Raw genomic sequence first — 22,686 nt, forward strand, 5'->3', positions numbered from 1 at the left:
TATCTATAGCTTTCCTTCTGATAACAGATATTGTTAGCAACTTGGTCACTAGAGGTAGAGATAATCGGAGGATAATGATTCCCAAAGAAGATGAAGAAGAATGCCGGGTGAAGTGCAGGGGCAATGTTTAAATCAGAGGATGTGAGTATATAAAGACTATAAATGATTTGTCCAGGCTGGACATGGATTCTTATGAACCCTACCAAAGGGGTAAAGCCTCTTGCCCATCCCCACCCCCATTGTCCCACCCAGGCAGTAGGGCAAGTAAGGCTGTGCTACAGAGTGGGCACTCAGCTACCATGAGGAAGAGAGAGTCATGGCCTGTGTATTGTCTCCGTCTCTCTGGACTGGGCCAAGCCCTCCCCTCAGCTAGACCTGGGGTCCTGGCCTTCCAAAGGGAGGCCCATACCTTTGAGGATATCATGACCAATGTCTCCTCACTGCCATGGCCATACCCCACTTCCTTCAAGTCTCTCGTGCAGAGGGCAACACTGTAGAAGAATCTTTACTCCCAAGGACAAGATAGCACTGTGGACATATCCCTAAGTGAGTCCCCGAATCAACAAATGTCACCCCTGCTCATACCAAAGTTCTCTCGTTGGAGCAATTATGCAGCCAAGCAAGTTTGTCTAGCATGATTTCAACCTTGTGTTATAAATTTATGTTCCAAGGTCTTCAAAGTCACTCAGCCAAGAAGGGACTGTGCTATCCACAGGACTGAAGAGCAGGGGCAGTGACCAAAAGCTGACCCCACCTTTCCTCCCTCCCCTTTCTTATTTTCTTATTCTTATTTCTATTTCTAGTAATATTTTTCTGCTTGAACATGTGGTGTTTGTCTTAAGCAATGCACTCTACCAGTAAAGATGAGGAAGACACTGGGTTTTTTACATGAAAAATCCATCAATTGGAGGTGACAAGAAATAGCTCTGCTGGCTTCAGTTGAAGACCGAGGGGCCCATACTTCCCCTCGGTTGTCCCAGCTTCATTTCCTCTTGCCTAACATGGAACCACCTAGACCGCTATTAAAAAGATAAGCAGCTGCTTCTCATTTAAGGCCCTCCCTCTAGCTTCACTTAGCTGTGATTAATCAAGAAAAAACCAGTCTCTTTTCAAGTCCCTGCAACCTTTCCAGAACCAGCTGGAAATAAAGATCCAGGTTGCTTTTCACTGAATAAGCTTCCCTGTCACCCAGCAGAGGCTATCGAAGGTCTCAGGGACTGCGCTGTCGCCAAGATATTTTGTGGTGCCAAAAGCTTGAGAACCAAGTATGAAAACATCACAAAGGTTGGGAAAATTCCCTCCAAACGATTCCTCCTCACCCAACCTGGGCTTGGGCTTTAGGTGCTAAATAACAACAATAATGTTAAGGGATCTTTATTATTCAAAAAATAAATAACAAGATAATCACAAGTTCATTCCGGAAACAATGGAGACTGCAGGTAGATACAGTAGATTTCCTTTAAATACAGTCATTTCATGAGGAGGAGTGGGCAGGCTCAGAGCTGCTCTCTGCTCCCCGCTCCCATCTACCGTGGTGGAGACAGGGACAGGGTTGAAATAAGATAACTGACTAGCAACAGCTTGACTCCTGTGTGTGCGTGTGTGTGTGTGTGTGTGTGTGTGTGTGTGTCTATGAGAAAGAGAGAGAGAATGAGTGTCAGGATGGCTGGTGGGGGCAGGGTTTTTCAGTTCTCCACTGCATTAGACTTTCTAGAGCCTGCCCCGTCCATCAGGGCCACAAGGACCCAGAATCAACCATAACTGAATGTGAGCTGAGGCTCCCTATTTCCCTTCCGCATCTTCACTGATAAATCAAATACATTATCCACTGGAAGACACTGCATGCAAAGAAACAAAACTAAACTTCGCTAATTATCTGCTGTTTACTCAGCATTCAATCTGTGCATAATGGCCCTGTCTTTTCATAGGACTCTCTGGATGTCTGCATCAGTGGGGTTGCTGCTTCAGAATACAAGCTCTTATGGAACAGGGCCTGTTTGGGTTTCACCCGCCCCGTAATTCACTTATTGCAGCCCTACGTGCCTTGGGGTGTATAATAAATAGTTCTCCGTGAGAATAAATAGGCAGTTCAACAGGGGTGGTCTTAACTGCTTTGCTGTATTATGAAGACTGCCAGCATCAGCTCAGCCGCAGCCTGCGAGCTTACACTGTTCAGAGTTTGAGTAAGCCAAAAGATGTGAAGCCGGTCCCGTGGCTCACTTGGCTTGGATCAGTCACGTTGACAAACACCGAAGCACCTGGTTGCAATTCAAATACTCCTCCCAAGTGGATGGATTGCTGCCCGCAAGGTTTGGAGGAACTGTGGGTATTTGCCGCTCTGAGTAAGATTCTCTCAGATCCACTCGCAGACCTCAGGCAGAGGCTGGCTATAAATGGAGCTTGACTCGAAGCTTCCCGATTGGAACAGAAGGTGACTTGGGCATAGATGTAATAGAGTCCTTGTCTTTTAACGGCCAGCTGTTTCCCATTTTCGAGGGTTACCAAGTTGTTGCTTATGGTGTAGTATCCTTTCTGGGCCCACTGCAGAACTGTAATGGAGAGGGGAAAAATTTGTGATGAGGTGAATCATAGCATGGTTCACATTCTATCAGGAAATATAGTTTAATGTTGGATACTAGCTTCATATACCAATGGAAGTTTTGGGCGTCAGGGATTCTTAAGGACCCTTCCAACCCTCAGAGTCCTGGGAGGAGTTATGACTGACAAATCAGCATGGGCTTTACAGTCAGATGGAGCTGGGTTCTAATCCAAGCTTTTTTCAAGCTTGGGCAAGTCACTTAATCTCCCTGAGCTTCAGTTCCTCATCTGTAACATTGGGCTATGTTACATCATATTTCAGAGACTTGTTATAAAGATTAAATAAAGTAACAGAGCATAGTAAGTTTCCTTCTCTCTTTAGAGTTCAAAGTCAATTTGCCCTTGAACCTAAGAAAGTGTGAATAATTTCAAAATTCCACGTCATAAATTATGCCTGCCAAAATATTCAGACAAAATCCGTGCTAATATTAACATCAATATCTTACTTTCCTTGAATTTTACAAAGTCAAAGAGTTGCCAGTCCACTAGCTCAGCCTCAGCACAGAGAAAAGGAAAGACCCTATTTCTTCCTACCTGATCATGCTGTTGCAAACCCAACAGCCTCCCACAGCAAGGACTAAAATTAGGCAAGGAAGTATGAAAATAAACCTGTCATTTCACTGTATGTTTTGATCTCCCATTGTAGTGGGCGCCACCAACTTGAAAGTATCTGTATTCTTGTGGCTAAACCCGAGTACCCACCAACAGTGTGCCATTTTCTCGGCTGAGATGTTGAGTGGGTTCAAAGTAGTGTGTGCACCCGATTTCAAATCTCAGCTCCCACAGAGAGCTAGACTGCTGGGGGTGGGGGTTGGAGGAGAAGCGAAAGTATTGATGCATTTGTTTCCTTGAGCTTTTTTTTTTTAATTATCTGTTTGGTGGTCTTAGGCCAATCAAAGTATAATATCCAATCTGTTAAAACTCATCCTTCCGTAATAGGAAGGCATCTTGAAATGCCTGGCATTTCTTGGCCCTCCAGATCACTCCAGAAATGACACTTTATTATGTTTTCACTTTTGGACCATCTGATTGAGAAAACAAGGGCAGATTCCTTATCTTTCAGACCATTAAGTTTATTTCTGTAAGTTCTTACCAATTTTCATCCTTGCTGTGGGATATAGGTCAAGTTTGTAGCAGCGTGACCAGGTAGGAATGAGAGGTTTGGGACTGGAGTGGGGGAAGAACGTTACTCTCTTCCCACCCGATCCCCTGAGAGCCTGCTGTGATGCAGACTGTAAAATATGCTAGGAGCGGTATCAATCATGGGCCTTTGGCAGAATCTGAGCACCATCTAATATATCCAAGGGCAAAGACTTATATACAGGTGGAAAAAGACTAGTGGGAAGCTATCTCTTCTAGGAGGTGTCTCTGTTGCTGTCATCCAATCTGGATGAGACGATGTCATGTGGATGGCCACCCTGGACATGCCAATAGAGTTGTGATGTTCTCCCATAAGTGTATTTTCTGAGAAAGGGGTGCTTGGCAGAATTATTAAATATTGTGGGAATAGCTGGTATTAATGAAAAATTTTATGTCACTCTTCTGACATCTAAACTAAAGTGAAGTTAGCTAAGTAATGACACCTTACATTTGCATAGCACTTGACAATATAACTTTCTTCCACATTAGATAATTTGATGCTCAGAGGCACCCTGTGAAGTAAGTGAGGCAGGAAACTGCTGCATAGGTAAAGGGACTTGTCCAAGGTCACCCAGCAAATCATAGTGATGGTTCTTGAACCTCAGTGTTCAAAAACTTCCTATCCAGTGCTCTTATCCCCATACTGTGATCCATGATAACCTTGTATGTGTTACACTCACTGAGAAGCCCAAGCCACCTAGAGATGAGAAAGTATCTCTTCTCTTCTCTCTCCCTGTGTCTCTCTCTGTCTCTGTCTCTCTCTCTCTCTCACACACACACACACACACACACACACACACACGCACACACACACTGTTTAGAACTCCATTCCGGAGCACTGTGATGAATTTTTCAAAGACTACTCTGACGCTCTCAGACTGCATTTATGTAGATGGGGGATTTTATGCTAGCATGCATGTTTCCATCCATTTATCAGATGCGACACATTCTCCAGCACCAGCAATCACAAGGTACAGATTTGGGAAAAAAGATCTAAGGGCTAGCATGATGGCAGAACGTATATGGAAATAAAATCATTCAGAGTTGAGAAGAGTACAGTATGTCGTCTGTTGTTACTTCATTGGAAAATCTAACATCCTGGAGCCTATTGATCTTTGCAGAATGATTTTACTTTTAATTTCCCTGAGATTGGCCCCAGTGAGGCTGGGGTTAATCATACAGGGATTGACAGATGGCAGGAAATACCCCCTGGGGCCCATTTACACACAGTGAAGAGGGGTTAGGATGAGGGATGCTCCCAGTCGGGAGGTCACTGCATGCCATCTCTTCTATGTTATCAGAATAATGGTCCCTCCACCAAGTAATTCATCATTTGGAATCAGCCATTGAGCAAGAACATAATGAGAACATTGGGATCGCTTCCCACCTCCTTTTGTTCCTCTAAGTCCCATCTGTACCTTTGAACTCACTTTGAAGGCAAAGAAGAGCATATGAGTGGTGTATGGGTAGGTTTGTAAATGGGGCCCCAGAGGAAGAGAGGAGCCTAATAATTAGGGTACATGGCTTTAGCATCCCAGCCTTCCCCTTGGTGGCTGATGCTCAGACACTTTTGGACTTACCAGATGCTGTTTTACTGCTGGCCTCGCTTATGACATGTGCCGCAATTTGAGGCTCCTGATCACCTGAAATGAAACCAAAAGCAAACTATCAGGCCAAAGTAATACAAAACTGCCCATAGAGCTATTTGGTCTAGTTCTACAGCTGTGTAGTAGAGACTATGCTTAAATAGGTCATGTAAAAGGAAGGATAAAAGGGCCTGAAATCCCTCTCACAGAGGGAAAAGTTGGTTTCTAAAATCTGAACAATTGAATTGGCTATTTCCGCTGATCCCATTCTTCTAATAGTTGTTCAGTACTCGACTCCGCTTTACATAGATTGAAACAGGCTAAAAATACTACTCTTCATTAAACATATTTTGAATCTTGCTTTTAGGAACAACTCCCACCTGTTGAGAATCTTAGTGGGCCCCAAGATCGTGTCTGTACACTTAGCTAGTAAGATGCCTATGTTGTCTGATTTGGTCAAGCAACTGGCCAAACTATTGTATCTATCTCTAATTGTTTCTCATTAGAAACAATTAAAAGGCTTGCTCCTTAATTAGATGTGCTGATCTCCTGAGTGTAGAGATTGTATGGAAGTTTCTTTTATTCCAGTAATGAGCCTGGTGCTGGACACTTTGTAGGCACCCTATAAATATTGAATCAAATTGCATGACCTAAATTACCAGTTTTGTTAAGTTTATCATTTTCCTGAAGACTGCTAGGCAGCATCCACTTGAAGTATTTCCTCAAATTTAACGGTAATTAACAGACAACATGGTACCACTCAACATATCTTATAGTCATTCTGAAGACAAAACCTTCATAGAAATCAGATGACCCTTTGCATCCAGACCAATAGTTAAAGCAAGCGCTGAGTACACCCTTTGCCTCAGAAAACAGTATCTGTTATCTCTGTATCTTTCTATGTATGTATTTCTTTGTGTGCATTAAATTTACACAAGTCATAGCATCATTTTCACTGACTTTGTGATATAATAATTTTTCTAACAACACTCGTATGCTGACATCCCATCTTTCCCATACTCAGCTGCTCAGGTCACTCCAGACATTATTGTGTTTGGTTTGGGGTGCTACATTCTAAGAGGAACAGGGAAAGTTAGTGTGTCCCAAAAAGCAGGTGACTAGGAGAGGGAAGGGCCTGGAAAGGGTCGTAGGAGGAACAGTGGAAGACACGGGGGAGGTTTAGCCTGAAGAAGAAAAGACTCAGGAGCCATGATTGCTGTTTTCAACATCTGGACAGCTGCTGTGTAGAAGAGGAAGTATACTTTGTTTAGTATGGCCCCAAAGAGCAGAACTGGGTATGGTGAGTAGAGATTATAGGAACAAATTTCAACTCCAGAGGAGAAAAGACTTCTCTTGAGTAGTGTAGTAATCTTATTATAATTATTAGAGCCTTTCAAAGATGCCCTACACTACTTTATGAGATAGAAAGTGCCTAGGCATGTTCGATCACAGGCCAGATGGTCAGTGCTGTTGTGAAGAAGATTCATGCTCTGGGGATGGTGCTGGATTTGAGAACTGTCAAGGTGCCTTCCATCCGTGATATGTTCCAGATGCTATGACATCAAAAGTGGGGCAAAGAATAGAATGTTGTCACACCGAACCACTCCTCGATCCTAGAGGCTCTACTGGCCATAGTTCCCCAGGAAAAACTGTTATCGTTGAGCAATGAATGCCACAGCTACCAAATGATGACTTTCTTGTCATCTTATCCTCTGTTGGTGGTACTAGGCTGTACGGTCGCTCTGATTATGGTATTGAAAATAATGGGATTTCTTCATACTTGGTATTGTCAGCATTAAAGGAACACAGCCTCCGTCATAAATATGTACATCCAAAGCCTTTCCAAATCACAGGCACTGGAAAAGGTGTTGATTTGGCAATTGTGTTTTTGTTTTATTTCTGGGGCTAAGAGTTCCCTAATTCAACACTGAGTTGTTCAATACAGTCAGCCTACAGCTTCCTTTTAGTTTTTAAGTATTCATAGAAATTAGTAAATAGCAACCTACCTTTTTGCATTTCAAAGTTTTCTTCTTTCTTCTTCACTTCTTCATTTAGCATTATATTCTAAAATAAGAATCATTGCAAAAGGTCATTTTAACAGGAACTCTGGTGCTGAGTTTTAGAGGTATCATTCACTTGGCATCTGTCATTACTCCGTTGCCTGTTTCTGGTGAGGATTATCATATAGACTCAGATCCTGTCATTAATTCCATCATACCGATTGCAAGCCCATGCCTCTGACAGATGAGCTGACAGCCCAGAAAGCCCAGGGGTGACCCTGGAAGCAGAATGCGGGCCTTATTATTTCCATTCCAGTGCTCTCTCCAGACCAAAGGCTGCCATACTGACCCTTGTTATGACCCCAACCTCTCCGGCTTTGACAGGTATTGACAAATAATGCCAAATGGGAAGATGATTCTACCCTGGGAACTGGTATATAGAATATTATTAAACATAAAGCATGGTGTGTGTCTATTAGAATAAAATTGGTCTGAAATCTCTTAGGAAATGGTAATAGCAAGTTTGACCTCGGGAAGAAATCCTAGACTATGAATAGACCTTCGGATATTTTTTATTTTGTTGTCACTTTCAATGGGCTGAGGACAGTCTCTTGTTGCTGGTTGCCTTGTGTGGCCTGTATTTGTTTAGAATAATCAGCATATAGGAAACACAGGTAATCTCCCAATGCTGTTGATGGTCAAAGGCAAATGCAACACTTCTAAAGGGGTTTCTTCTGACTCAGCAACTGAAGGAAGGCTAGAGGCACTTAAAGAAGCTAAGGGGGACTGCCATCAACACGGCTGGAAGGTAAAAAAAAGCTAAGGCTGCCATGTTAAAAATACTGAATAAAAGGCCTGGAGGGCTTCACTGGCTGGCATGAGGTCACCCAAGGAGTCTGAGGCTAAAGCCAAGAGTAGAAACTGTGAGATCACATTCATAGGCCTGGCTCGACTAGCACCATCCCTCTGTACTCTGAACACAAGGGAGGAAGACAGTAGCATTTTCACATCTTCTGATAATCAAAGTCCTGTGCGCCTTCCCATTACTAAAATTAATTTTCTCCAGGACCCTTCATTTTCATTCCTCCTCTGGAAGGAATTACTGTTGTTAGAGTTGAGGGTCTTGTTGTAGGCTCAGCTCAGTTGCCAGATGTGAGGGTGTAAGTCACAAAGCCTAAAGGGAGCCTGCACCTCGAAACGCTCACATGGGCCACAGAGCTTCTTTAACTTTCCACTTGAGCTGAAGTGTGGCACTGTGAAAGTACAGCAACAGGAAAATGTTTGTGAGATAACAAGTAAACAAATGAGTATTTAGTGTCTTTTCAAAAATGGAGTGTGATGATCGAGGTGGAGATACTTTTAGGCTGAGTGGTTGCATTGGTGTCAGGGCTTGGCCAAGATGAAAATGTGTAGTCAGCAAAGTTTGTCTTTTATGCGCCCAGCCTTGCTTTTCCGTGAACTTTCCCCCAGCCACACTCCCCAGAACCTCTTTTTTTTTTTCTCGCCTCACTCCCCACCTCAACTGAAAGACTTTTTAAAGTTGACTTTCAGAAAATCTGAGATTAGTTATTTCTCTCTTTGTGGGAATGCTATATGACAGGTATGGACAGGTTGACCTTTAACTTGAAAAGGAAATGCTTTGACCCTGTCAAAGATATCTCAGGCATTGGTGGGCAGACAATCATGGAACTGATCATTCTAGCAGAGGGTGGGGTGGGTAGTAAATTTTAATGTGAAGCTACGCTATTCAAAATGCTATCTCCACTTACCCTAACATAAGCCCTGAATCCCTTCTTCCCCGCAAAGTGACTTCTCGGTGCTATCTGCCTCAGGAGATAATGAGTTCCTTGTCACTAGAGGTGTTCAAACAGAGATTGGGTGACCAGTTGGTAGGGGTGGTGAAGAGAAGACTGAAGTTCTGGGTTGACAATTGGATCTGATTATTTCTAAGACCTTTTCAAATCCTATGATTTGGAGCCCCAAAATTCAAATGTTAGGTTGCTCTGCACCAGTCAGACTGTGACCCAGAAAGGAAGCCTGCTAATGTTAGCTAAGAATATAAAAATCCAGTTTGAGGTTATTCTGTAGTTGGCTTGTTGGGATAAAAAAAAGTCCAAAATATTGTTTTAGAATCAGAAATTTGGGGGAGTGAATATTGGAAAAGGGGTCAGTTGTTGGAGGAGGATTGAGTAGCTGGAGGACTCTGTGTCTAACCATCGTGCATATCACACGTACAGATGACATTGACTAGGGTTCCACCCCTGCTGCAGTAGAGACAAGGGGCTTCCTCTGTCGCATGTAAGGAGCCCCAGTTGACATGCCTGAGGAGGTCTGCCTTTTTAGAATATGACTCTTTGGAGCTGTCACTTTTTTCATGCAAGCATAAGCAGAGAGGCCAAGCCAACTGTTTTTCTTGCTCCTATCATGGGTAGCTGATTTGGAAAGCTTTACATATCCGACCTGAAATAAAGCCACGAGGAATTGGCAGTTCAACTATAAAGCTCTCGATAAGAAAGAGAGAGGGAGGGAAAAAAACAACAGCCACTCTCATTGTCATTGGAGGGTATTGAGGGCTGATCACATAATTACAGAATGTCAGAGCTGATAGTGCCCTTACAGATAATCTCAGCCCTCTCATTTTACAGATGAGAAAACTGAGGCCCAGAGAGGTGAAGTCATTTGCCCAAGGTCACGTAGCCAGCACATTAAATATGCTATTTGGATTATTAACCATTGTTCTGAAAGTGGCTTTATTCACTTTTAAATTTGCAACACTTCCTAATACCCTGTAATACTGGCCAGAATCCTTGAAGAACCAGAGAAACTCAAATCATTTCCAAGCCTTGCAAATAAGGAGTTAGGAGTCTTCGTTTAACCCTAGATTAGTGTAAAGAACATAAAAGCCAGCAGAGATTTGAGCTGCATTCTGATGTCTGAACATGACTCAGGTATAAGCTCTTGGACTCTTCACTACTGGATTAAATGACACATCAGGGACGGTACAGGAGGACAGGGATAAGCTCAGAAACAAGATCTTAAGCCCTTCACTCCAGGGTTAAATTACACATCATCTATATGTGAGAACCAGCTTCTGTTGGTTTATCCAGATACCCACCAGTCTGGCACAGAGCGGCCCTTAATGTGAGCTGTTCATGACCCCAAAGTGAGCTGAGGGCCAAGGGTATTCGACTCAGTGTTCTGAGAGGGAAACAGGCAGAAAGACTTTTTGATGCTCTGCTTCAGAAGAAAGAGCCCCTAGACCTCTTGTCTATGATGATGGAATTAATGTTGTAGGCACATCCTCAGTAAACATTATAAAATTTCTTGTTCTGGGTACCCATTACAGGCCACAGTCACCGCAGTGACTTCATGCTGGGTACCAGCCTGTTGGGCTGGAAGACTTCAAACTCTCTCTGCCTCAGGTCTTGATGGGCCCTAGAGTCGACTGGCTTCATGAGCAAGTGGTATTATATGGGGGCTGGTTTGAGCAGCACTGAGAAGGTCCATCATCCATTCCTGGTACCTCTCCTCACAATAAAAGGGAAAGATCTCACTTTCATGGCACCTGAAATTCCATCATCAGAGAAGCATTTTTTCATATGTTAGAGTGTATCAGTCTCCAGAAGTCCCTACTACTCCCAGTAAAGGCAATATCTTAACCTGTGGCCTGCCAACACTGCAGCGGCCAATGGTTATCGCTTCCCTGGCAAATGGGGACCAGACTATGGGTCCACAGTGAGAATACATCAAGGTTTGGATGGAAAGATAAGAAAATGCAAAAAGCAAATTGATGTACTTCATAATTTTGCCCAGAGGCAACTGCATGTATGACTCATGTGTGTGTGTGAATACGCCCATGAGAGTGTGCATTTTCCCCGGAGAGAAACTTTTTTGTTCTTCTCAAGAACATTCCTATGAAAGTGCACACTTCCAACTTTCCTTTCCCTTCAAAAATAGGATTTTGGCTTCATTTTTGCCTTTTTAAAAAACACACATACCCATATATGTATGTATGTGTATATATATATGTATAGATAGATACATAGATAACACAAATATTAAACTTTCACATTGTCGGGTTTCATTTTCCCGACCTAGCAGAAGTAGTAAAACTTTTCAATGACGTTTTTACCAACAACCGAGCTCCTTACCTTGACGAAGCCTTCAAACTGGCTTCTGATTTCCTCACAGTTCAGTAAGGATAAGGACCCCTCTCCTTTGTTGCATCTCTGTATTGTTTTCATGAACACAAAGTCTTCATGAAGATTCCTTTCATCTTCTATCTATTTGTAAAATAACAGGGACATGAGAAACGTAATTCCGAGGGAGAAGGCAGCTAGTGATGCCTGCGTCTACACTCATTTCCATGGCTTCAACAACAGGAGGAGGACTTTGGGCATATAAAAGGGAAGTAAAAAGTTGTTATACTGGATTATTGATATTTAGTATTTGCAGTTAAAAAAAATCTACAAAAGCCAGCAATTAAAATGTCATATTATCTGAAACTCTAGGTAAAAATCACAGCTATTCTAATAAAATTTCATCACAAAGTGTACCTTTTTTTCAATGTATTATCGCAGCAATATTCTGTAATTGTCACATTTCCCATTCCTCCAGTAATAATTGCTCATTATGAACACAGTCTCTAAAATAGTTTTCTGCTGATCTAATTTGACCACTTCATTTTAGTGTTTGTGATGCAGTGCTTTATAAAAAAACGTTAATTTGCAATGTGTGTCAATTAACTCAAGTTCTAATTACATCTCTCTCTTTTTAACTTCAGTATTTGTAGAAAATATTTGCATTTTCAAAGAAATCATCTTTCATTTCCAAAGTTAACGAGATATTTTATTTTCCAATGTCTTAGAATAATTAAATGTATGGAATTCACCTGTATAATCAACTAATTCTGTGCCATTTTATTGTTTTAAGATTACATTTTTAGAGTCATAGCAAGATCCAGTTAACCGGCGGCTTTCACTGTCATTAAGAGCGCATCTAAATGCTACAGTAAATCTGAGTCCACCCAGGTCATTATTTCCCCTTTAGAGGCTAGGCTTATGTCCAGGCATTTGACTGGCAGAGCCCACCAGGCCAAATATAAACAAACAACCAGACCCAGAATCCCCCTCTTTTCTCAGCAGTGAAACCTAAAATTTGAGTAACCCAGCAAATTGCCTCAACCAACACTGCCCCACCTTATCCTGATAGAAAACCTCATCGCCTTAAATCTAGGTTGGCCCTCCAGTAGAGGACACACAAACATCCCTGAGAAAATGCAATTTCCAGATGCTGTACATCCACAATTCCCACATCCAGACTTTTAGGAACAGCTGGATAATGGATCAACTTTCTCCTTTCACCTATGATTGGTAATTTGTCAACACAGCCAATAATGCCGCTCAGTGGAAGTGGATAAACACATGGAAACAGGATAAATCCTAATGGTTATCTTTTCCTAAGAATGCAGAACAACCTACTAAGTTACTCTACTTTTTTGTTCCTGTTAAGTCCAACCATTTAAGAATGTAACACATCTCAGAGGGAAACTGAGAAGCTTGCAAGTACAATCAGCATTTGAATAATTATATAGAGAATGTCACTTTTACTAAAAGACTACAAATTCTGGGGCTTATCCAGGTCTATGCTAATCTGAAGCACTATGAAATTTCAGATCAAATTAATGCTCTCCTTCTCCAGTTGGAAATTTGAAAGAAAATTTGTCTCCATCAGAAAAAAAGAGTTTACTTTTTAAGCAAAACTTTAGCAAGTAATTATAGCTAGCGCCTACATAGAGCCTTTGTGCCAGGCTCTGTTCTAAGCTCATTACAAGGCTAAACTCATTTAATCTATGAGGTGGGTACCATTATTAGCTCCTTTTCTCAGATATGGAAACTGAGGCATACAAATGTAAAATAACTTGCCCAGGATCACAGAGCTAGTAGGGGGCAGAGTCAAGATTTGCACCCAGGCAGTCTGATTCCAGAGCCCAAGCTCTTGACCAGAGACAAGAATAGGAGACCTCACTAACTAGACAACAAACGTTATGCCACAAGACCATTTGTCTATTTGGGTTCCTACCATTGTCCATCATTTGGGTAGAACTAAAACCAATCAACTCACAAATCAATAAGGGCCCCAGATTTAGTTAATAAAGGCTTGTGGTTCATCTTACCTTATCCAATCTTCTGTGAAGATACACAGCAAAAAGTGCTGACACAATCATCTGGGTGATAAGAAAAACAGTAAGTAAATACATAAAAATTTTCATACTGACGGGTGGTCCAGTGGTCACAGATCGAGGAGAAGGTTGGCTGTACGTTTCGATCATGCTGCGTTAAAGTTGAAATGATGTCTTCTACCCAAGAAGGTGGCAGAGGCAGCATGAGAAGACTGTCAAAGTGGCCACCTTACTCAGGATTAGTTAAGAGCGCACAATCGTCGCAGCCCACACTTCCTGGAAAATGTGCTTCGTAGTCTTCTCTCCCAGCAAAAAAGTTACGTAAAGGTTTTTTTTTTTTTTTTTTTTTTTTTTAAATTATACCCATATCATTCACTTCCAGGCTTTCCCTTTTGTTAGTAAAGAAGAAACAAGTTTCTTCTTCCATACATTCATTCTTGCCTTGAAATGTCATAGGCTTCTAAACAGACTATGGCAGTATTTTCCTATCGCTGTCTAACTTTTGGGGTTCACCAGTTTCAAAGAAAGTGACAAATTAATCCACCAGCAACAGACTTATTTCAATTTCAATCTTACTAATACAAAGCGGGAAGCTGGTATATGGGGAAAGAAACACATGTCAACAAAAGTTTGGATTGATTTTATGACTGGTGTGCCACTAACTAATTGCTTCCCAAGACTTCTTTAATCTTTAAACCCGATGAAATCCAAGCAGATTTTCAAGTCTAGTCTACGTGGCATAAAGCAAAAAGGAGTGCTGACAATTATTAAATAAAAGTTAACTGGAAAGATAATTCAAGAAAAATAAATTTCTCAAAGGCCAAGTGGAGTAGGGTCTTGAGGGAAATCAGGCCAAAACTCTGGGATTAAGGTTAAAGTAGGAATATTAGCTTGACTTAGCCAAGTTGCCTGTCTAAACTGTTCCAATCCATCAGATAATTGCTGAAGCTGATGTAATGGTTCAGAATAGAGAAAACAGGCTGCAATTAAAAGACCTGAATTCTAGTCCTTGCTCTACCGATATATTGCTATGGACCTTGGGCAAATCACGTTACCTCTCTAGACCTCAGTTTCATCATATCCAAAGTGGGCAGTTGCATCTGCCTTGCCTATTCTATAGGTTGTTGTGAAGATCAAATAAAGATGTGCCTGAAAATTCTTTGAAACGTGTTAGGCAATAGAGGAACAACTCTTATCCTGAATTTTTTGGAATTTGTTTAGCCTAAGATACGAGTTTTCCAAATAATCACCAACTCCTTACATACTAGTAAAAAACAAATGAACAATAACAACGTCAAAAACACCCAAAGTTTTGAAAACAAATTGAATCATTGAGGTGTGTAGGATTATGCATTTCTGAATGGCTTTTGTGTCGTCTTATTAGATTCCCTTCGAAATAAAAGCAGTTGTGGAAATCCCTACCCCGCATCCCAACCGGGTCTAGAAACCATGATAAGATTGCTTTGGTGATTCCTATAAAATTGTTTTGAGAGACAAATAGGAAACTAACAAACTGCTCCGATAGGTATGCTATCTGTATAGTTAGCACCTGCTCTCTTCCCCTCCCACGCCCCAGCATCCTGTCCTGGGCCCAGAACTGTGTAGCTTTTCACTACATCTGCCAAGTAGGTGGCTTAAGTGCACGTGATAAACTTTGATCAGTTAAGTCAGAGGCTTCGGTTCTTAGACAAGTAACCTTCGTTCCACTGAAGGAAAATTATCACGAGAGACAAAATGGGCTCGAGGACTTCTCCAAGGTCAGTTTCATACAATTACAGAATGCCAGAGCTGCAAGGACCCTGTGAAGATCAGCTCAGCCAAGCCCCCAGGGAAAGGATGCTGAAGGGACCACACTGATGCAGACAATGTCAGGATATTTTCATGTGACCAACTTCAAGAAAGAGTTGTTGTCCAATCTTCCTGCCTCCACTTCTGGATCTCCAGCTTCCTGAAGTCTGACTTCTGCCCACAATATTCCCCTGAAACTACTCTTACCATTATTAGCTCAATAGTTTTGGCGCGCTGTTTTTAGAGTTCATTTTTTGTGACTTTTCTATTATTCTGACCTATTACTCTGTTGTCATCCTTCTGAAACCTCTCCCGTCTTGCCTCTCAGAATACTTCTTCGTGTGATTCCCTTCTCTCTTTGTACCCCTTCAAACTTTGGTATTCCCTATCCTCATTCTCATCTCCTCTCCTCCCCTCTTCTCATTCTCCATGTTTTCCTTGGGTGATTCCCATCCACTCTTATCCACCACCTCTGAATATCTCCATTTGGATATCCCAAAGCCACCTCACATTTGCCATGCCCCAAATTTAACTCTCATTTCCAATCCAGACCTGTTCTCCCTATCTCGGTGAATGGCACTCCACTCACCTAGTTGTCCAGGTCATAGATCTGGGAATCGTCCATGATTCCTCCTTCTCTCTTGCCATAGATTGCTCCCCAATCCCAGTGGCTACTTCCTCCCAAAACCTTTTTGACTGCCACCACTTTTCTCCGTCCCCCCTGCCAACATCCTAGTCCAAGCCCACATTCCTCTCTCTCCTAGATTACTCAATTACATCCTCTAAATTTATCTCCTTGCTTCTCTTCTTGCCTCAACCCATCCATCCTCCATACTGCCGGCAGAATATTAATTCTAGATCTTATAACAGACCATATTTTCTAATCTGATTTGACCCCCCTAAGACTCTGCACCAGATCCAGGGAAGCAGATTGATAGAGTGCCCTGGCATGTTCAACATGAATGGGATTAGCTCCAGAATAGCCTGTTTGTACTTCAGTCCTTGAAGCCTCCTCTTCCTTCCATCCTTCTTCCGCCTGGTCCTCTAGCTTGATGCAACAATTGGCTACTTTTCCAGCTTCCAAACTTTAGCTCTACTTTCTGATTTCTGATTTTGTATCATATGTCCTTTGTGTCAGGACCTTCTATACCTGTTTCTCTCCCAACAAGGAGTGGCCTCATCCTGGTGTTTGGCCCCTTTTAATGCATAATGCATATGCAGCATAATGCATCCAGAAGTGATTCTTAAACTTAGTTTCCAAGAAATTTGTAGATCTATGGAGTGCATGAAAGTGCCTGCAGCCAAAGTCAAAGATCGACCATCTCTTTCTTAGTTCATGGAAAGAATTAAGTTAATGGATTGAATTGTTTCATTTTTTAGTTTCTCTTGCACTAAATTTTCTTAAATTTCTGTCTCCCTTTTCTACTACTGCTTGTCTTATAGCTAGTGATTGATCTGCAGCAAATAAGTATCAAGGGAAAAACTCAAAAAACAATGGATCATACTTCAACAGGTTGTTTTTGGTGTGAATATGCTTGTGGTTGTGATTTGTATTGATAACCTAGAACACAGTCATAGTTTCTGCTAGGAAAATTATTTCCAGTACATACGAAAGAGTTAAATATATCAGCATTTTGTTTGTTCTACAAAGGGCCTCACAAGGACTCTTTTCCCTGAACATGTCTGGAAAGCCCTAGCCTACAGGATGGTGTCTTGATTCTCAGCATAGCCCATGTTCTGACCCCTGCCAACCTTTCTGTCTTCATCTCCCACAACTAACTCATGCTCAACCCTGAGCATCAACCATACTAAGCTAGTTTTATTTCCCTAAATGTGCTGTGCTTGTTCAAGCTGGCTGTTCCCTATGCACATGCTGATTCCCTCCTCTCTTATCCACTAGTGTTGAAAAGACAGCCCCTCTGTGAAACATCCCCTCCCGGCTGACAAGGTGCCCTCTTCTGTGTTTAATCTATCACAGCATTTGCCACATTACATCATAATTAACTTGTCTGATTTCCCTACCATTAGCTCCTAGAGGAAAGAGACAATTAAAAAAATCTCAGAACCCTTGCTTCCTGACACACTGTAAGGAATTAGTAAATCTTTGCCAAATCACTAAATTTTCTTTTAAGGGGATGTAAAGGGAAGCTGTAAAACATTCAAACCTGGAAGAATAGCACTAGCTAGCCTCTCTGGCGATACAAATTGGAATATATTGGTTTTAAGTTTTCTCCTATCCCTTTAATTATCTCTCTTTCCTCTGGGGTCAGTTCCACTTGTTTATTTTGACCCTTCTCTTTCATGTTGATGGTTTTCCTCAAATGTCTGATGACCCTTACTTGTCTGGTCATATTTATGAATGAAAAACTATGTTAGCTTTTCTGGGTAGATGGCATGTATTTCCTCTGAAATACATTGATCTGTTTCCCCCACAAACCTCTCTCCAGAATGGGAGGGCTGTGGGTTCTGTTTAAGTGGGTAGGGCCTGTCAACAGACAGGCTTCCCTTTAAGTTATGTGGGTGGAGAGGCAGGAAGGCCAGGGACCCCCACGACTGATAACGTAAGGAGGGCTTTTCTCTAGGGGTGGAGCCCTTTAGAGAGTTTCACTCTTGACTGATGCTGGTTTTCCTTTTGTTTTCTTTTTTGTACCTGTCGTGGAGGTCTCTGCACCCTCCCTGGAGTCCTCCACGGGCAACTTTAGCCTGAGGGCAAAGGCCAAATAATGCTGCTGACAAAAGGTTCCTGGGGGAAGGGAGAGATGGAGAAAAGGGTCCACCTGTCCCACCTGTTTCCACTACAGCTCTTTGAAGGGTTATCCTAATAATTGCCTCTCAGCCTACCCCTGCTCTTTGCATTTATTGACTCTGCAACCGTTTTCTCCTTGGGAAAACCCACTCTTACCTCTGATTTCTTGAATTCAGATTTCTTTGTTAGTCCAAACTCATTGGCTTTCTTGCTTCCTGGTATCCCTCGAAATTTATTTCACATTGATGCACCTTTTCTTGTTTCTCACGGTTGTTGTGGTTTCATTCTTTTTACATTTATTTTTGACTAAATAATACATTCACATGGTTAAAAATGTAAGTGAGACAAAAGAGTGTGCAATGTAGTCTTCCTTCTACCTCTTCTGCCCAGTCCTCCATTGTTATCCAGTGTTACCAGTTTCTTATGTATCTTCCAGAGTTGCTTTATGTGCATTCAAGCAAATACATAAATATTCTCTTTCACCCTTTTTTACACACAGTAGTATACAATATACTATTCTGCATCTTTGTTTTTCCCTTTAACAATATATTTTGGAGATTATTCCATGCCAGCAAAGTATTTCTTTATTCTTTTTTTTTTTACAACTGCATAGTATTCCACTGTATGAGCGACATACTATAATTTATGTAACTAGACCCCCACTGATGAACATTTAGGTTGTTTCCAGTCATATGATATTAAACGATGCCACAACAAATAACCCTATACTTATTCAATTTTAAAAGTTTTTTTTCAGACATTTCCATGGGATCTGGAAGGCTAAAAACCACATTTTTTTTTAACACTGACCAATCAACATGTTAACCTAAACACACCACACTCAAAGGAAGATAATTTAGAATAAATAATGGTTTATTTTCCATTAGTCAGATCAATGCATAGTAAATCGTTTGGGTTATACACCCTCTTCAAAGCCAGGCTTTGCGTTTTAGGGCCTCCAATGCAAAGTCCTGTCTGGCCTTGAGGATTTTGGTTGTACCATGTGGAATTCTCCATGTGGGTCTGCAGCAGAAAGCCAGAGATGGTGTGATCTCTGGTGCCTCCCTCCAGGATGCTGCGCTTGTTGGCTAGATTGGTAAGAAGCAATTTCAGGAGACATTTCTTTCAATCAGTTCATTTACTCAAATCAACATTCACTGAGTGCCTACTGTGGGCCAGGGCTGAGCTGGATGCTGGGGATACAAAGATAAAGATGATAGTCCCTATCTTGTCAGGAGCTCCCAGTCTAGAGAAGCCAACCCCTACATGAGCAGACAACCGTAAAACAATGTGAAAAGTGCCACAGTGGAGGTGATCACAGAATGTTGTGGGAACATTAAGGAGGAGTACCTACCCAGCCAGGGGGGTGGGATAGAAAGAAGACCAAGGAAGGCTCCCTAGAAGAAGAGACACCTGTCATGACTTTGTATCCTGACTTCTAGCACTCCATTGACAAATCCTGACATTCAGTGTCCATCTACTGTCTTTGGCTTTTCTAGTCTAGAGTCTTCCACCCTTTTTCATTCTGCAGCAGTCTTCTAGCTGGCTATATTTACTCTGACACTCCAGGGGCTTAGGAGGAATAAGGTAGGAGGGGGTTGGGGATAATCATCTCCAGCATAGACGAATGTGGTTGGAGATGGGGATGATTGGAGTGTTGGCCTGGGTTCAGGTATTAGTTTTGATAGTGTGATCAGAATGCCCAACCCCTATTTAGCTGCCTACCTCCATCCCAGGTCCCCATGGTGAACTTTCTCGGCAAATGCCCACTCTTCGTTTCTGACCTGTGGGCACCATGACTCCACTCCCCTTTTGTGTCAGAAAAAAAGCTATATTTTTTTATGTGCTTAGACAAGAAACACAGGTAACGTGGTTCCTACCACTTGGAAGTAGAACTAGGGTGTAGGGGGGGCAAGTTTTACTTTTTGATGTATACCTTCTGTGCTCTCTGTGTTATTTTTACAATGAGCATATTTTACTTTTGTAATAATTTATTTTTTGATAAACTTTTTATTGAAGTAAACCTTTATGTACAGAAAAGTGCAAAAATCGTAAGCTTAGTGAATTTTCATAAAATAAACACACCCTTTGTAATCATCACCTAGATTGTAGACATTTAGTAGTATCTCTGAAGCCCCCAATTATCTCCTCCCAATCACCTCCAGTTCTCACAAAGGTAATCACTATTCTGCCTTCTATCTCCAAAGATTAGTTTTGACTGAGAGTTCCAGTTGCTCCTTATCCTCACTAGCACTTGGTATCATCAGTATTATTTATCTTAGCCATTCTAATAGGTCTGTAGTATTATCTCATTGTGGTTTTGATTTGCATTTCCCTGAGGGCTAATGATGTTGAACATCTTTGCATGTGCTCATTTGCCATCCATATGTCCTCTTTGGTGCTCACATCTTCCATAAACATAGAACATAATCATTTTTTTAATTGCTTCAAAATAATAACGTCATTAACCTGACTAGGGAATATTTTTTGAGCGTAACAATCCTTCCGAGAGGCAGATTAGGGTGGTGGAAATAGCCAGAATTTGGTAGCAGACATTCTGGACTATTCTACTTGCTGTGGGATCTTAGGCAAATTATTTAACCTCTTTGTGCCTTGGTTGCTTTGTCTATAAAGCAGGGATGATAATAGTTTCTGCTTCATAGGTTTGTCCTGAGGATTAGATGAGAAAATTATGTAAGGCTCTCTGCTCTGTGCCTGAGGGGGTAAGTGTTCATCAGTGTCTCGCTGCTGTTCTGGCAAAGCCTGGAAAGAGGGCAAGGAAGAGCTAGTTGTCCTGAGGCAGTCAGTGGCTTAGTATCTGAGGGAGAATGGGTGAGTGATTCCTCTTTCTCGGGCTCTAAGGAAAAAAACTCTGGAGTTGTGTCCTGGAGGCAGGATTCTGTCCCCTCACCCCCTGCTCTCCCCACCCCCTACCCCAGCCAAACAGTAGGAACAGCCTGCTTCGAAGGAAATTCTAGAAAAAATGTCTAGTCATAACTGGGCTCTTGGGTGCTGCTGCACCCCTTGTATGATTTTAACACCTACTGCTGTGTCCAGCAGAAAGACACAAGCCCCATGACATCATTCCGTATAATTCCCGAAGGTCCTCCCATTGATGTTTCCTAAAGCAGGACTGCATGAGGGCCCTTGTGCCTGAATCAAGTAGTCAATATCCCTTCCGCAAATCTTTGCCCAGAACTTAGAAAGCACGAGGCTCTCTGATAGGTCTGGGGAACCAAAATGAAAAAGAAAGGACTTCTAGTTAAAGAGATAGAAAAGCAAAGAGTCGACCACAGTGCACTGGAAGGTTCCTGGAAGAGGCAACATCAGAGCCTCAAGGGGTTGTTTTCTGGGTGAGGGAACCATGCATTCCAGGTACAGAGAATAGCACATGCAAGGGCCCGGAGGCTGGAGACCAGGGGCTCTTTCTCCTCTTAAGTTTGCATGTTTGGGACCAAAGCCTTACTCTGCACAGCACCCCAGCTTCTTCCAATGGGCCCTTAAGGTGGAGCACAGAATATCAGGACTTTATGGTAACAAAAATCCTCTTTGTTCCAGGGTGAAGGGTCTCAGCGGCCAAGTGCTTTACAAGTGGGTACACTTTTGGCACCCATTTTCCTTCAGAAATCAGCCTGATAGGATTGAACATGTAAGACTTGTCTGAGTAGTTTGAGCCCATTTTTTACCTCCCTCTTTCCAGTCTCAGCCTGCCTTTTGCATCTCCCCAGAGCTCCAGGACTCTGGTAGGCCGGGCCCTAGCTCCTATGCCCCAAATCCCCCCACAGAGCCTTTCCCTGGGCACCTCTAACTTACCCCTACCCTAATCCTTCTTCTTGACTTGTTCAGGCCTCTCTCCTGTCTCTCCTCTCTCTCCAGCTTCCAACTGCTATCCTCCAAGCTGCCCTCTTCAGTTCTGACCCCAGGCTCCAGCAGTCCCTCTCTGATCCCTCCTGTGGTCTGCTCCTGACAATCCCTTGGGGCTGTTTCTGAAATGAGCACTTCTTCTCCTAATTCATCTCCTAGGTATCCTCACAGGAGACTGTCTTCTTAGTGGGGACCTGACTCAGGAGAACTCTAGTTCTCCCACAGTCCTCCGGGGGCCAGCCCCATGGTTTCATAAATGGAGAAACTGAGGCTCAGAGAAAGGGGATGACTTACCAGGGTCATGCAGCAAGTTAGTGGCAGAGCAGAGACTAGCCCAGGCCTCCAGACTTCCAGCCAATGCTCTTTCCCAAGAATCAAACTGCCTCTCACAAGGCTCAGCTCTTCTAGCCGGCATCAGCTCCCACCCACTGACTGCACAGTGCACCCATCTCTGTTAGCACTTCCTTCCTGAGCCAGTTCATTAAGACTGAAGCTGGCCCGTCCAGGCTTCTGACTCAGCAGCCTAGCAAAGAACATCCAGCCATGTCTGCATATGATTAAGGAAATGCCAGGGACAGGAAGCATTTTTTTCTCTGGCAGGGTGGGGGGTGCAAAAGGAGGTGGAGAGATTCAATTAAATAGTAAGATGTCAGGGACCACAGGAGTGGGGTGGGGAGTAGAAGAGTATATCAAAAGATTTAGGATTACAAGTTAAATATATTTTGGTACAGAAGCATATTTACTGGCTTAGAAGGACTCCTGTGATACACTGTTAGTGCAAAT

The 22,686-nt window shown here is 42.4% G+C and overlaps 1 protein-coding gene across 2 annotated transcripts; it reads right to left on the reverse strand.

The window, feature by feature from the left end:
- Window positions 1–2,053: 2,053 nt before the first annotated feature.
- On the reverse strand, window positions 2,054–22,439 carry CD40LG (CD40 ligand). Of its 2 annotated transcripts, XM_014796226.2 has the most exons (6): window positions 22,198–22,439; window positions 13,500–13,550; window positions 11,476–11,607; window positions 7,331–7,388; window positions 5,319–5,381; window positions 2,054–2,549 (listed from the first exon to the last, which is right to left on the reverse strand). In XM_014796226.2, exons 1-6 carry the CDS (start codon window positions 22,204–22,206, stop codon window positions 2,173–2,175), a joined length of 690 nt encoding a protein of 229 aa, XP_014651712.1. In that variant the 5' UTR covers window positions 22,207–22,439; the 3' UTR covers window positions 2,054–2,172. The 2 variants fall into 2 exon arrangements, with proteins under 2 accessions (XP_014651712.1, XP_004441689.1); XM_004441632.3 differs by lacking the exon at window positions 22,198–22,439 and having other exon boundaries at window positions 13,500–13,783.
- Window positions 22,440–22,686: the final 247 nt, after the last annotated feature.

This window comes from Ceratotherium simum, chromosome X, assembly GCF_057802395.1.
Source record: "Ceratotherium simum simum isolate JZ-2026a chromosome X, ASM5780239v1, whole genome shotgun sequence".
Classification (NCBI taxonomy): domain Eukaryota; kingdom Metazoa; phylum Chordata; class Mammalia; order Perissodactyla; family Rhinocerotidae; genus Ceratotherium; species Ceratotherium simum.

Excerpts from the sequence above, each read along its gene's own strand:
- CD40LG (XM_004441632.3), bottom strand. The coding sequence starts at position 13,655 with ATGATCGAAACGTACAGCCAACCTTCTCCTCGATCTGTGACCACTGGA. Across the intron at positions 7,389-11,475 it reads AGTTTGAAGGCTTCGTCAAG|AATATAATGCTAAATGAAGA; the intron begins GTAAGGAGCTCG and ends TTCTTATTTTAG. Across the intron at positions 2,550-5,318 it reads CAGCAGTAAAACAGCATCTG|TTCTGCAGTGGGCCCAGAAA; the intron begins GTAAGTCCAAAA and ends TCTCCATTACAG.